The sequence below is a fragment of the Oryzias melastigma genome, linkage group LG14, assembly GCF_002922805.2.
Source record: "Oryzias melastigma strain HK-1 linkage group LG14, ASM292280v2, whole genome shotgun sequence".
In the NCBI taxonomy this organism is placed as follows: Eukaryota; Metazoa; Chordata; class Actinopteri; order Beloniformes; family Adrianichthyidae; genus Oryzias; species Oryzias melastigma.
The window spans coordinates 6988294-7003290 of record NC_050525.1 but is presented as its reverse complement, the minus strand read 5'-3'; the positions used below and the strand labels follow the sequence as shown (position 1 = coordinate 7003290).

The following is a 14997-nucleotide window of genomic DNA, read 5'->3' as shown; positions in this document are numbered from 1 at the left end:
AAACATGTATGTTGGACTTTTAGTCTTTTGAAACAGAAATTTCAAAAACAGTTTATGTTATAAAAATGAGCTAAAAAAAGCAAAAATGTTTATTTCCACTGTTTTTTCCCCCCAAAATTTAGATGAACATCTTTGAACAATGATATAATTTTGCAATGGTCTGCAAACAACACATTACAAAGGGACTTTCACTTTCGTTCATAACACTGGACAGATGAGATGGAATAGGAAACGATGGTACCTTATACTTGGCACTGCTGACCATGAGGCTGCCTTCACGCAGCCAGCTGACCGAGGGTTTGGGGTTTCCGAATGCCATGCAGGTCAAAGTGATGCTCCCCCCCTCCTTGGCCTCGACATACTGAGGTGGTGTGTCTGTGAATGTGGGGGGGGCTGAGGAGTACAGAGGCAGGCAGACGATTAAACAGTAGAAAAAGAAAGAAATATATAAATATATCAACCATACATCAATATTTTTTTTCTTCTGTTTTGATTAAACTCTTTATGCAATTTCTCAGAGACACCAGGGAGTTTTTTGGATTTGTTGCAATGGGACGGCGCTGATTTTTTATAAAGTTTAGTTTAGTTATTTGCTTTTAAAATTTATAAAAACAACAACAGATAAGTCAGTTCCCACATTGAACAGAACAGTCATTTTCAACTTAGACATTTAGACAGAATTTAAGAAAAACAGAGTGTAGCTTATTTAAGCCTATCCCTATGACCTATTCAACAATGGCAACAAAAAATGAAGAAGTATATACACACACACAATATCTTACTATTATTTTATATCATTAGTCTTCTTGATTTATTATTCAGAATAATTGTATTATATAATCAATATCTATATGGAGATCAATCACCAACCTGTCAATATTGTTACGGCTGTGGCCGTATTTGGTTTTGTTTCTATTTGGTTTTGTGGATTTTTGTCAGAGTGGGACTCCTGTATGTGTTTGTGGATCTTTGTTTGTGTTTTTCTTTATTTGTTTCAGGTGTGGTGCTGGAGGCGTGGCTCCCCATTGGTTAAACCTGAAGGAGGGGAGCCTTCAAAACCACCATTTGGACCTCCAGACCATGAGAAGGGAGCTGGGCTGCAACCTGTCTCCACTGCAGCTCAGTGAACTTCTCCACCTGTTTGATTTGTGTGCATGTTGTAGTTTTGTTTGGTATTTTGGTTTAGGTCCCGTTCTGTGTTTAGTGTTGGTTTGTTAATTTAGGTGAAGCTGTAGGGGTGAACCGCCATTTTCTTTAGTAAATGTTTTCTCCTGTTTATGTTAGTCCAAGGAGGTTAGTGTTTGTTATTTTACTGTTTCTTTTGCAGGTAAGCTCCCTGGGTTGGGTTAGTTTGGGTTTTGTTTATTTTGGCCTGGTTCACCCTGAAGCCTTTTGCTTCACTTTTAGTTATTGTTTGGTTGTTCTTGTAAATAAATGTTAACTATTATGGAGACATTTGCGTTTTTGTTACACTTTTTTTTTCCTTTACTTTGCCTTTATGTTAAGCCCCAGACCCCTAGACAACATGGGGTGTAACAATATCGCCTCATTAAAAACCCAGCATTCCTTAAAATAATCATGGGGCTCACACATCAACAAACGACCAAGTTATGTGCATGGCATAAAAAGCAGTAAAAAATATGACTAAATTGCTATATAGTTTTTTTTTATTTTTTTTTTTATTTTAAAATATCTACCGGTCCTTATTTCTGACTCTGTGCACAGACTATCTGTAAAACTCCAGAGAGTTGTGCAAACAGAGAGAGAAGCAGACACTAGCTGACTATAAAATTGGATTTGTGTTTATAAATTCACCCTAATAGAAACACCTCAGTTTTGAAAAGAAAAAGTTTTTTTAAGTTTGAAGGAGGTGGTTTTTGAGGCATATCAAAATTGACATATTTTGCAAAACTGCAACGTAAACACCTTTTTTGAATTAAATGAGTCATGTGACCAAGCGGGCACCATAAGAGGTCCCACAGCTCATCAAAAGTTGAGCGTTTCATGCAGAATTGTTACATCTGTAGCTCCTGTATAAAATCCCCCACCAAGATCTCCCAAAATCTCTTCCTCCGTAGCCGCTCCCACATAGCTTGCCGCTACATGATCTGAATAAGATGCTGACGTCTCCTTTGATAGGTGATGATGAGTTCTAGTGCAGAAGTTTATCTGCCATGAATCAAAGTATTGTTCACATCCGTTGCTGTGAGTGACATGTATATAAATAGATTCAAATTAATTTATCTATTTTATCAACCCAGCCCTATTTTTGAATGACTTATCGCATGAGTTGGTTTGTGTTTATTTGCATAATTATGATTTAATGGAAACAGTGTAACTGCAAAATTGTGGGGTTTTTTTAACGACATTTCTAGAATTTTGATAAAGTTTATCCCATATGTGTACTGGAAACACAGTGTCAGTTTGCAGAAAATATGTCACCCATTTAGAAAATATATCATGTGTTGTAGTGCATAGAATTTTATTTAAAAAAATTTGTTGAAGCTTTTTTTCATTTAAAAATTGTCACACTTATGAAATATATGGTCCTAAGTTTGAAGATTTTTGACAAACCAAAGGAAAAAATGTTTGGTCCTCTGTTTGTCTCCTAGCACTTCAGTATTTTTTTAAAAAGTTTTTACTTTTCTAACATGAAACACAGCTAGCGTGCTATGGTTTACACATTTTGTAAAGTCAACAATAATGATACAATTCTGCCAAGATTACAAGAGCAGATACAAGATCAACGGCACAGCTTTTAGGCAAGGCCTTCCTAATACTTTTTTACATTTTTGTATATTTGCTCTGGACCCATGTCTTCTGGGTTGCCCTTTTCATATTTGCACTTCCATGTCAATATCATATTTGACTCCATATCTAATCAACTCTGAACTAAGGCTGATCTGCTTACATTCATAATCCTGTGACCTCTCATGTCCTGAGTAAATCATCCCAGCGAGGAGGGATAAAGTTTTAAATCCATGTCTGATATTGTTCCACGCGATGCTACTTCAGAACAAACTACTTCTATACTACTGGTGAGCTCAAAAACATGTTAGGCGCACAAATAGGGCCATTCTATTATATAAGGGGGTCAAACTCAATCGCACAAAGGGCCAAAAATTCAAAACACACCTTGTCGCAGGAAGAACAGGATAAACATTTATTGAGCACTCTAAAACTAAATTTTTAAAACTTTAAAAATGCAAATATTTAACATAATTATTAACTAAATATATAGCATTACCTGTGATAATTCTAGTGTGAATGCTGTAAGCTGAATTTGGACGCTGAAGATGCTAGTGCTGATAGCTGAAGATGCTAATTGATAGCTGCAAACGCTGAAGCTGACAGCCAGCTAAAATATTAGATAAAGGCCAAATTACACAGTATGTAGCTGAAAAAATACATAAACTTCAAAATAGCCTAAAAAACTGAAAAAAGCCTAAATTAGCCAAAACAGCTAGCATGTAGCTGAAATATTAGCTAAACTCCAAAATAACCAAAAAAACTTGCAGAATGACAATTTTTAAACTTTAAAACTGTAACTTAATTAATTATAATTAAAAATAACTATGAATTTTAAAAATGCAGGAATATTATCCCAGAATAAATCAGTTTAAACCTTAAATAACGTTCAGTATTTTACTCTTCATAAAAATGCGGCCCCAGGCCTTGACTTTGACTTCTATCTTATATGATTTAGAGATGAAGGAGCCATGCTGAACCCTTGATCAAAAAGTCATGGTTCCAGCATTGTTTTCAGTCACTTCTTTGCTGCATCTTGTGCGATTATCCTTCTCTACTAAACACTGAATTTCATATTTGAGTTAAGTGAGAAGCTTCTTCAAACATGAAGGAAAATGAGTCCTTTGTCTGCTCTCTGACCTCAGAGTCACCCTGTGCAGGTTTTATCCCGATAAGATCTCTGCTCTCCGTCGTCAGGGCATACAGCATCTACATTTAATCTCCTCCTCAGGAAAGGACTGAGGGGTCACAGAATAGCTGTGATGACAAATGAACATGACACCTGCAAACGTGATATCATTCACATCTGCTTGTTCTTATGGTTCTGGGTTTCTGAGTTAGTTCAATAACACTTTCTGTCATGGGACTCTAGATTTATGCTTGAGGAACACACTCTTCAACTCACTCCTGACTCAAAGAAGACATAAGAAATCAGGACTTTTAAATAAGAAGGTGTGACTCACCGGTCTTTAAATTGCTACGTCAAAAGTACCTTCCCTGGCGATTTTCTATTTTTTATGCATAGAAAATGTTCAAGAGCTTTGTTTCTTTTGTATGTATCACCTCAGGAATGTAACAAAAGTCAAAAACATCTTATCTAGACCCGACCTGGAGATGATTCTCCATGCTTTTATCTCTTTACGTTTTGATTATTGTAATCCATTTTTTATTTGTTCTAGCAAAAGCTCTTTAAAATGTCAAGAACTAGTTCAAAGCTCTGTGGCCAGGCTTTTAACTGGAGCCAATAAACGAGCACGCATAACTCCATTACTGTCGTCTTTATATTGGCTCCCAGTTAAACTTAGAACTTTCTTCAAGTTTTTAGACCGTTGCATGGACAGACTCCCAAATAATTTTATAATCTATATCACTGTCCCTGTCTGAACCCATGCTGAATCAGATGTTTGTGATCATGTACTTCAAAGTCCTGCAATATGTGGTAATACTGATGGATAATTACAGTACAGGCCAAACTTCTCATTCAATGGATTTCTTTATTTTCATGACTATTTACATCGTAGATTCTCGTAGGACAATTTAGGAAATGCTAGTGGAGAAAGATCACTGATGTCCCATGATGTCAGGGATGGGGTTGGCAGCGTGCAGAGCTGTAGGTATGCTGCTGTTGCCGTAGCAACAAGCATCATCACACGGATAGGTGATTATGAATGCTGAAACCGTCAAACGAAGGTAGTTTTGTTTGCTGAAGGTTAGATGGGATATATGTCAGATCTGTTAAACATTTAACACATATTTGTTGCACACTGAAAATGTAGTTTTTAAAATTAAAGGGAATTTTGAAAATAAAAAAAGTGATTTTAGTAGCCACTGCAGCCCTGGGATCATTTGTCAAGGGAACACCTTGGCGTCAGTTTCCCTCCTGCTTGAATGATCGAGTCAAGGATGAGACTAAATGTGCGATTATGAAGCAGGGATGTGACCTGCTGGGACAACAGATGGCGGCACAGCAGAGGAACGTGCAACTGAGGGCTGTCTCACAGACACATGACTTCTGTTTCTAAGTACTTTGGCAAGTTTTCAACTCCAGCTCTTAAGTTACTCTAAATCAGGGACGTCAAACTCAATCACACAAGGGGACAAAATCCAAAACACACCTTAGGTCACGGGCCGAACAGGATAAATAGTTATTGAACACTCTAAAACTACATTTTTAAAACTTTAAAACTGTAACTTTTTAACATAATTATCAACTACATATATAGCATTACCTGTGATAATGCTAGTGTGAATGCTGTAAGATGAATTTTGTCCCCTGAAGATGCTAGTGATGATAGCTGAAGATGCTGAAATTGATAGCTAAAAACGCTGAAGCTGATTGCCAGCTAAGATATTAGCTAAATGCAAAATTAGTATAAACCACTAAAAAAAAAAAAAAAAAATGTAGGTGAGCCAAAACAGCTAGCATGTACCTAAAAAAACTACACTTGAAGCTACACTTCAAAATATCCTAAAAAACTGGAAAAAAAGCCTGAATTAGCCAAAATAGCTAGCGTGTAAATATTAGCTAAACTCCAAAACAGCCTAAAAAACAACAAAAAAGGCCTAAATAAGCCAAAACAGCTAGCATGTAGCTGAAATATTAGCTAAACTCCAAAAAATCCTGAAAAAATCTTAGTAAATGCAAAAATAGTTTTAAAAAGCTACCAGAATGACAATTTTTAAAACTTTAAAACTTTAACTTTTTAATATAATCATGAATAATAAAAATGCAGGAATATTATTCCAGAATAAATCAACTTAACATTAAATTACTTTCAATATTTTATTCTCCATAAAAATATATTTTGTCAAAATTATACAAGCTAGAAATAAGCGCAAAATAACATCGGGCAGTTAATGACAATAAAATGAAATGATCTGGAGGGCCGGACAGAATTGCCTGGGGGCCGGATCCTTGACTTTGGCGCGTCTTCCGGGGGGGGTCTATGGGGTTTACATTTTGGGGGGCAATGTGAAATCCTTAATTTTTTTTCTCCACATCTATTTTTTTAGTTTTCCTCTTGAAGTCGTTTTATGTGATGTGTATTTTAGGTTTGGACTGTACAAACTGCCTTTTTTAGTCTTTGTGAAGCTTCTGAAGTTATTTTAATCTGGCCCATGGACTGATAAAAACCACGTCTCCTGGGGCTTCATGAGCTAAATCTATCATGTCTTTCCTAAAAATATTTTGAGCTACAATCTTCACAAAAATGCTGCTGAGATGATGATCACATAATGTGAAAACGTGTTAATATATTCCAACAGTGCACATGTTCTGTAAGAAGACATCTTTGAGTCTCTGCACTCACCGTTGACAGTCAGGTGAACCCAGCTGCCGTTGTGGAAGGTGTCATACTGCTGCTGGAGCATCAGCACTTTGCACTCGTACCAGCCATGGTCCTCTGAACGCACGTTGTCTATCCGCAGGGACGACTTGCCGTGTAGACTGGCCCGGCCTGGCCCAGGGAAGCAGCGTCAGCAGTGGGAGCCACAGAGAGGTGGGGAGGATAGATGGATAAAACATCAAGATAGAAAGAAGGAAAGAAGAGAAAAAGGAGTGTGAGGAACAGCAGATAAATGCTGAAGTGAAAATCTACAGATCTCCAGATATAAATATGTAAAGATCACAGAGCATCGGATGAAAAAGCCGAACAAAACAAAGAACGCAGAAGGAAAAGGCGGAGCATTTTATGAGTTCAAGTGAAAGGAATCTGCGGTACAAGATGCAAAAACCTGTTCAAAACCTGCAAATGTATGTTAATTGTTTTTTCTGGATCACAGATAAAGTTTTTGTGAAACAAACCCCCACCTTCTGTCAAAAGCTAACCAAAAAGTTCTTCAAAAGACTTCTAGAGGCTGGTGGTATAAAGACGCTGTTTCATTTAGTTTTAGGCTCTACTGTCACTCCAACAGAGAACAGAAACCCTGAAGCAGATAAAGAAACCAAAACACTATAGTTCTCTTCTTTCACTTTTTCTAATAAACCAACATTTGCTGCTGCTCTGATCATTGGACGTTGTTATAGACTTGAGCAACACATTCTCACTCCCGACTCGTCACACACTGACGTTTGGTTGAGGACTCCTCTGCGTCAAAAATGGATGTTTTGGGTGTCCTCAAGTTGTCGTTTTTTTAAAAATGCTGGCTGTTAGTAAAATCAACGATCTGCAACCCTCAGGATGTGATACCGGTCCATGAAGATCTTCACTTCCTCGTCCCAGCTGACATCCGGATCAGAACCATATGGCTGGACATTACCCAGATTGATGGATGTTTTTATGTAGCAGCGGTGAAGATTTACGCTAGAGAGACACAGAGCTATTATAATCAGACAGGGGGGGGGGGTCAGGGGCGGAGCTACTCAGCTCCAAAAGCCACGCCCCCTCAGAGGAGATTTTGGAAACAGAGGCTTCAGATTAACATGAAAAATGGCTTTTTAAGACATTTAGGTTGTGGGATTTTGGTTAAAAACTTCATCATCATAATTAAAACACTACAGGGAATGCTTTTTTGAATAAATAAAAATTGTCTTTAGTGGGAGCCAGCATGTCAGAAAACGACAAGTTGGGGACACCCAAAATGTCAATTTTTGCTGTTGAAGGCTCCTTAACTGATATGACAAGTTGGGAGTGAGAATGTGTTGACTTGAGATATAGAGACAGATACTGTTATAAATTCATTTTTTTCATCCCAAGAGTATACTATTCATTTCACATTCACAAGTATCAATGTTCACAGATTTATGCTCACCATTTTTGAAAGTATAAAAACCTCCAGAGAAAGATTCGTCATTTTTTACCTTCACAATTGAAACTTTCTTTTCATGAAGACATCCTGCTCATGGTCACACCTCCACATTCACACATGTAAAACCTGCAGCTGCTGAGCCTGAGGTCAACCATACTTAATGGTCCTTCATTGAGTTTAAATTTCTGTCCGGCTTTAAATTATTCAAAACACATTACTGTGGATCCTCAACCAAACTAAAAAGACTGAAAGTTTAAAAAACAGACATACATAACAAGCAGATTTGAGTTATTTTAAGTTATTTTAAACTACATAGCACACATGCAAAGACCTTGACAAGAATGAACTCTTTGGACAATTGCAGCTTTTAGGGCTGGGTGTCGATCATAATTTCCAGAAATGATTCGATTCGATTCACAAGACCCTGAATCGATTCGATTCTGATTCTTTCGATTCTTCAATTCAATTTTAAGTTTACAAATTTATGCACATTTGTTTAGAACTACCTTAAAAATCTACTATTTAATTTGAATATATTTATATTAGAACTGTCAGGGGATTACATTTTTCAATCGCAATTAATCGCCAATTATTATGTGGCCTTTTTTTTAGGAAAAAAATGTGTGCTTCGTGGAATTTAGCAGTTCTACATTAATTATGAAAACAAGAATGACAATATTAATAGTTTTCATCAGAAATACTTTATTTTGTAACATTGTATTGAGATAAACTTTCTTAATAATAAAAGGCTGTAACATAAAATGCCTAACAAAAGCCCAAGTGCAAGTGAAGGGCATTTTAAATTCAAAACTTCAATCAACGTTCAGTAAAATAAAATAAAAAACATCAAAAATACTTTCATGTTCATTTTTTGTCAGGACCAAATCTTTTCCTCCTCTGCTGAACTACAGTAATAAATGAAATAGAGATTTATCATTTCCAACTTTTGTTTTTTAAAACATTAAAGACTGAGAAAAGCGGGATACTCTGTGGATAGTTTGACAGTCTGTTACTGCCGCCGCGTTCTCTGGCTGCAGCTCGATGCAGTGACGTGTCCAGCGGAGCTCACGCCATGAATATGCCGGCAGACAGACCGCTATGCTGGGGCTGGATCACGCTTAAACCTCCAGATCTTTGGGATATTTTGCATATTTTCTCGCGGCGAAAGAGGGACGGGCCACACACTCAAAGCTGAGATTTATCTTTTCATCTACAAATAACTGGCATTGTTTAAACTACATTTAAAACGTCCCCCGGTGCGCTTGCTGTTCAGAACGTCGGGGGTCCGCAGCTCTCGGGACGCGGCGCCGGACGCAAGCCGGTACCACCAGACGTGGTACTGGACGTGAACTGGAGCCGGGTTAGAGTGCAGGAGCTCTCCAGGTCCTAGCGCCGGGCCGGTTTTAGCTAGCAGCTCGGTGGTTGAAGACCCGCCCGTGATCTAGTGAGAGCAGCCGGTGAGTAAAAGGGCGATGAGGGACGCCTGTGCGGTATGGAAAGGCACGTATGGGGAAATCCGCGATTAATGCGTCAAAAAAATTGTCGGCGTCAAGCACACGTCAGATTAACGCGTAATTAACGCGACAAATCTGACAGCCCTAATTTATATTAATCTGATCCAGTTCACATACTGTAAATGTATCAGTGAAATAATGAGATTGTTAATATCATCCAGTGTTACATGGATTCTCTAAAGGAGAAGTTCTAACTAAAATGTTCAGATCATTAACATTGTAAACATTGTTCTCCTTCTCCTGGAGGACGTTTCAGTTTGGACACTAGGTGGCGATCATGCTGTAGAAGAGGTCAGAGTTTGACAGGGTCAGCAACCGTGACCATGCAGCATCAAAGACCAGTTGATGACGTGACAAACCTGCGAGTCCTGAGTCCTGAATATCTGAAATCCCTCACATGTTTACATTCTCACTCACACAAATTCTGCTGCCATTCCAAATAAGTGAATCAAAACACATCAAAACAACAAATTTCATTTGTTGAATCAGACATACATGGATGTCCCAGTGGTATTCGTAATGTACTTTTAGGGAGAAAAAGAAATACGTTTTTTTGTTATATTTTTTATTTTTATAGGTATTTGTTGTCTGTGGGGTGCTTTAAGGGTGGGTTGGGTTTTATTGTAATACTTGTGTATGTTTTTCTTTTTAAATAAAAATGGGGGGGGCATTAGGCCAATTCATAAAAGATTTTATTTGATTGGGTTATTTCATGGAAAACCATAGATATACCAAACCTATTTCAGATGTAAAGTCATAAATTGATTAGACAATAAACAAAGTCGATGATTCTACAGGGTAATTACTCATTTATCCTTTTTTTTCTAAACCTGTTGCGTCCCTCTCAAGGTCACAGGGCTGTTGGAGCCTAACCCACTCACTCGTGGGCGAAGGGAGGATACACCCTGGACAGGTCGCCAGTCTGTCACAGGGCCTCAATCACACACACTCACATTCACAGCTGGGGGCAATTTAAAGTAACCAATTAACATATGAATAATGTATTTGGATGGTGGTAGGAACCTGGAAAAAACCCACACATCCAAACTCCAGACAGGTCCCCGTTGGTGGTTCTGTTACACCTAGGTCTCCCAGCCAGGACTTGACCTGGGGGCCTTCTTGCTGTGAGGCAAGAACATGAACCACTGCACCACCATGCAGCCCCAGTGTAGAGCAAAAAAATAAATATAAAGTAAAAAATAAGTTTAACTAGAAAAGTTACATTGCCTGCAATAATGCTAGTGCGAATGCTTTATGCTGAAAGTAGTAGCTGAAGATGCTGAAGCTTTTTACTGATAACGGTGACACAATTTACCTTAACTGCTGAAGGAATTTACTGACAATGCAAAAGCTGTTTGCAAAATGTTAAATTTGCTAAAAGACTGGAAATTTAATTAAAGAAATATGACAGAGCACTGAAGTTGACCTAAATTTTTGAAAAATGTGTTGTAAATTTGTTTAAAAATCCCAATTACATGCAAATCTTGCAAAAATATTTAGTGTGTTGCTCAACTACAAGTTCAACTCCAAATTAGCCCCCAAAAAATCCTTAGTAGATGACAAAATAGCCAAAAAAGCTAGCTTGTTGCTGAATTACTAGTTTAACTCGAACAAAACTTAAAATTCCTCAGTAAACTAAATTAGTCAAAAACATTAACCTGTTGCTAAAATAGAAGCTAAACTTCTTCTTTTCCTTTTGGCTTTTCCCTTCAGGGGTCGCCACAGCGAATCAGTTTCCTCCATCTAAGCCTGTCTTCAGCATCCTCCACTCTAACACCAGCCACCTTCATGTCTTCATTCACTGCATCCATAAACCTCCTCTTTAAAGACGTAGAAATAGAAGCTAAAAATAGAAGCTAAACTCTAGCCTTAAAATTCCTCAGTAAATACCAAAGTAGCAACAAATGTAGCAACAAAAAATGCTAGCCAAACTCTAAATTAGCCTAAAAAAGCAGTAGATAACAAATTAGCCTAAAATGTTAGTCTGTTGCTAAAATAGAAGCTAAACTCTAAATTAGCCTAAAAAAACCTCAGTAAATTTATACCAAATTGCCAAAAATGTTAGCATGGTGCTAAAATATTAGCTTGACTCCAAACTAGCATAAAAACTTCAGTAGATGCCAAATTAGCCACAAAAGCTAGCTAAACTCTAAAATAAGTCTAAAAAAACCCAGTAGATTACAAGTTAGCCAAAAGCGTTAGCATGTTGCTAAAGCTCCAGGTTTTTTTTTTTTTTTAATTACTTTATAAGATAAAAACATAGCCCATGAATTTAAAGGCTTGTTGCTAATCTACTTAACATTTTGAAATTTGAAGACTTTCTCATTCATTTCCTATGGGGAAATATTTCAAAAGACTATCAAGTTTAATATCAAGAATAAAAGCAATAATGCCTTGAACGAGCTGAACGTTTTGATACCAAGATTACTGAATTCTCTGAAAGTGTGATTGAATTTTTATGTACCAAAAAAACGTACAAAAGGAGCAGGAGAATCCCTATAGTGTGAATGCTTAGTAAGAAATCACAAAAGGAGCAGGAGAATCCCTATAGTGTGAATGCTTAGTAAGAAATCACATTATTACTCTTAATCATCAATATATGCAGTTACACATATGACACATTGAATTCATTAAATATAATGTTCTTTGATTTAATGTCATTTTTGCGGCGCTTTTCTCCTTCAGAATCTATTGGAATTATCGTGTTAACGGTTGAAAAGTTACGGTATGTTAAAGATTTTGTGTTTAAGTGTCACCGGCGACACCTCAGGTGTTAAAGGAACGATAAATGATGAGAGGTATCTAAAAGCTTTCAGAGTAACAGTAAAGACTAGTAAAGATCAGAGCCACAACCTGCCGCTTCACAACAAGAAGAGTCTGACTGCTGAGCTCACCTGAGTCTAAGAAAAACATGTCAAAGATGACCTCAAACTTCAAAGCAACATGAGACAAGATTGAGACCCAAATCCCAAACTCCTGAAACACATAACCTTAATGCTGACGTACCGGTCTGTTTTATCACATTATCTTTCTTCCTGCAAGAAAAGCGGCGTCTGACGCAGACTGAGGAATCAATCAGCTGCCTTTCCAAAAGGATCTGCTGATTACTATTGATCCTGTTTAAAGTCGAGTGTTTCTCATTAGAGGTAACCTATTTTTAATTTGAATCTTTTCAGTTCCAACACACTTGAGTCACATCTATGACTAAAGCTAAGCTCCTCTGAGGAGTTAATTCCAGAACTGGAAGGTTTAATATTTGGTTCTAATAAAATCAAACCTTGATAAATCTCAATTTCTACTGTTCCAGTGAAGCTGACGGACACGGAAACCTGCGGTTGTACTTGACATCTCCCAGGTGTGAACGTGAAACCGTGTGAATCTGAACAGGATGTCCTTGAAAAAGAATCCATGTAAAGGCTGTTGGCCCCAGTCTGCATGGATGGGCTGCAGTTGACAGCAGGTGACTGCAATGTTCCATATAGGTCAACAGAAAAGCAGAAGACACACGCCTCAGTGGTCGATTCAGTCCGTCCCAGAAAAGGTCATCAAGATGCATTGATTCTCTGATACCCGATAAGCTGATGACAGGCCTTTCTTGACGTGAGCGGTTTGGAAGTCAGAGAGGTCCAGCATTTATTCTGGCCTCAACATTTCAGAATTTCAAAACAGAAAATATATTTTCAGTCATAAATTGTGTTCTGTGTCAGTGATTTTTTTTTTTAATTGAATTTCATGCTGCATTCACACTGAACACGATATGTGCATCAGGAGCGTTGAGTTTATGAACAGACGTGATTCGAGGGTTGGATATGTCAGTCCGGGTTTCGAGCGTTTTGAGTGGTGAGGCATGATTTGGGAGTCAGACGGGATACGTCAAGAGTTCAAAAGTCTGAATTTTTAGGCTCCCTGATTCGCGTCAACCAATCAAAAACTCAGCTTTGGATACGTAATGTTTTCAGTGACTCGATCGGTGGGTAGAATACAAATCCAATATGGCTGATCAATGCAAAGTTCCATTCATTTTCTTAACCCGCTGGGGCTGCGGGGTCCCGGCTACTCTAGTGCAGCGCTCCCAACCTCCTTGTGGCTGATCATCATTTCACTGTGTGCATTATTGTTAAAACACATGGGGTATCTTAATTCAGTGGTTAAAATTAATTTTATACTATTATATGATCATCTCAATTAAAAAAACCTTAAATAGATGAACAAAAATTAACCAACAAATCAATTATTTAAAGTCAATAAGAAACAAATCAGACTACTTTGAAGCTCCATGCAAAAGCTCTAGGTGAAACATTTTAACTGGGGCCAGGAATCAATAAAAAAAAAAAAAATAATAATTGCAAACCTGGGGGGGGGGGGGAATTAATCGCAATTAATCGTGATTTTTATTTTTTTTAATTTACCGTAATTGCTGACCACTTATTGTTTGCGAATAATCACAAAATGTAATTTACATGACAACACACCAAACCATGGATCAAATAGTTTGCTTTTGGTGAAAATAATAACAAGATTTTTGTACTAAAAACTGATTGAATATTTATTTCTTTTGTAAAAAAACAAAGTATACGTGGGAATTGGAGTGTCTTAATGCCCGCTGTGGATGACTGTCCCGCTAAGGGAAAGAGAAAGACTGCTGATCTGATAAGTGCGATTAATTTGAGTTAATAAATATGAATGCATTAATCATAATTTGTTAATCGCGTGCGTTAATGTGCCAACATTTTTTACAAAACAGAAGAACTCAAACTTATGACTACGACTGAGCGCCCTTCCCCTGGCGCGGGCTTACTTGCCCGTGCCACGCAACTCTCCTCTTCTCCCCTTTCAAACCACCCCCGCCCCGCTCTCTTCTCCTCTTTTTTTTTGTTTCATAAGTCGGGTGTTCACAACTTCTCTGAAATAAGCATTAGAATTAGGGATGTCCGATGTCCGATCACGTGATCGGAAATCGGGCCCGATCACATGATTGGGGACTCGATCGGAATCGGACTCCTTTGTCCGATCAGGATTGGATATTTAATTAATTCTCATTATGATCAGAGCTTTATATTTCATCTTAACATTTCGGATAAATACTCCACTAGAAGTCTGCATGTCATGAAAATATCACAAAATGTCATCACCAGAAAACGCAGCAGGAAACAGCAGCAGCTCAAGTAGAGGGCTAACGTAAACAAAGCTAGCTAGAAAGCTAACTTCCGGGATCAATAACTCTTTTCAAAACGCTTTAAACTGACAGCAAGTGTCTCTATTGGTTTGTCATAACTCAAACAACAACCTCTAAAGGTATTCCAATAGAAAAAGACAGTATTTGTTTATTTTTAATGTGAAGCTCTTTGTCCTTCAGACAGATGGCTAAACAGCAGCTGCTAACTGCTACATGCTAGCGCCGTGATTTAACTCCGTAGGACCCGAGCTGTCCTTTGATATGCCTGTTTTATTTATCTGACAGAGAAATAACAGTTAAGAAAATTAACTA

The 14997-nt window shown here is 37.7% G+C and overlaps 1 protein-coding gene across 1 annotated transcript in view; it reads right to left on the bottom strand.

Moving 5' to 3' along the window:
- The window catches only part of LOC112138977 (protein turtle homolog B), an 81107-nt gene extending 72957 nt beyond the window's left edge, over positions 1–8150 (bottom strand). Inside the window, exons 1-3 of the mRNA XM_024261661.1 lie at positions 8099–8150; positions 6558–6704; positions 242–393 (exon numbers count right to left, since the gene is read on the bottom strand). Of these exons, the coding sequence (XP_024117429.1) occupies positions 242–393; positions 6558–6704; positions 8099–8150 (351 nt within the window). The remainder of the gene's footprint in view (positions 1–241; positions 394–6557; positions 6705–8098) is intronic.
- Between the last annotated feature and the right edge of the window lie 6847 nt (positions 8151–14997).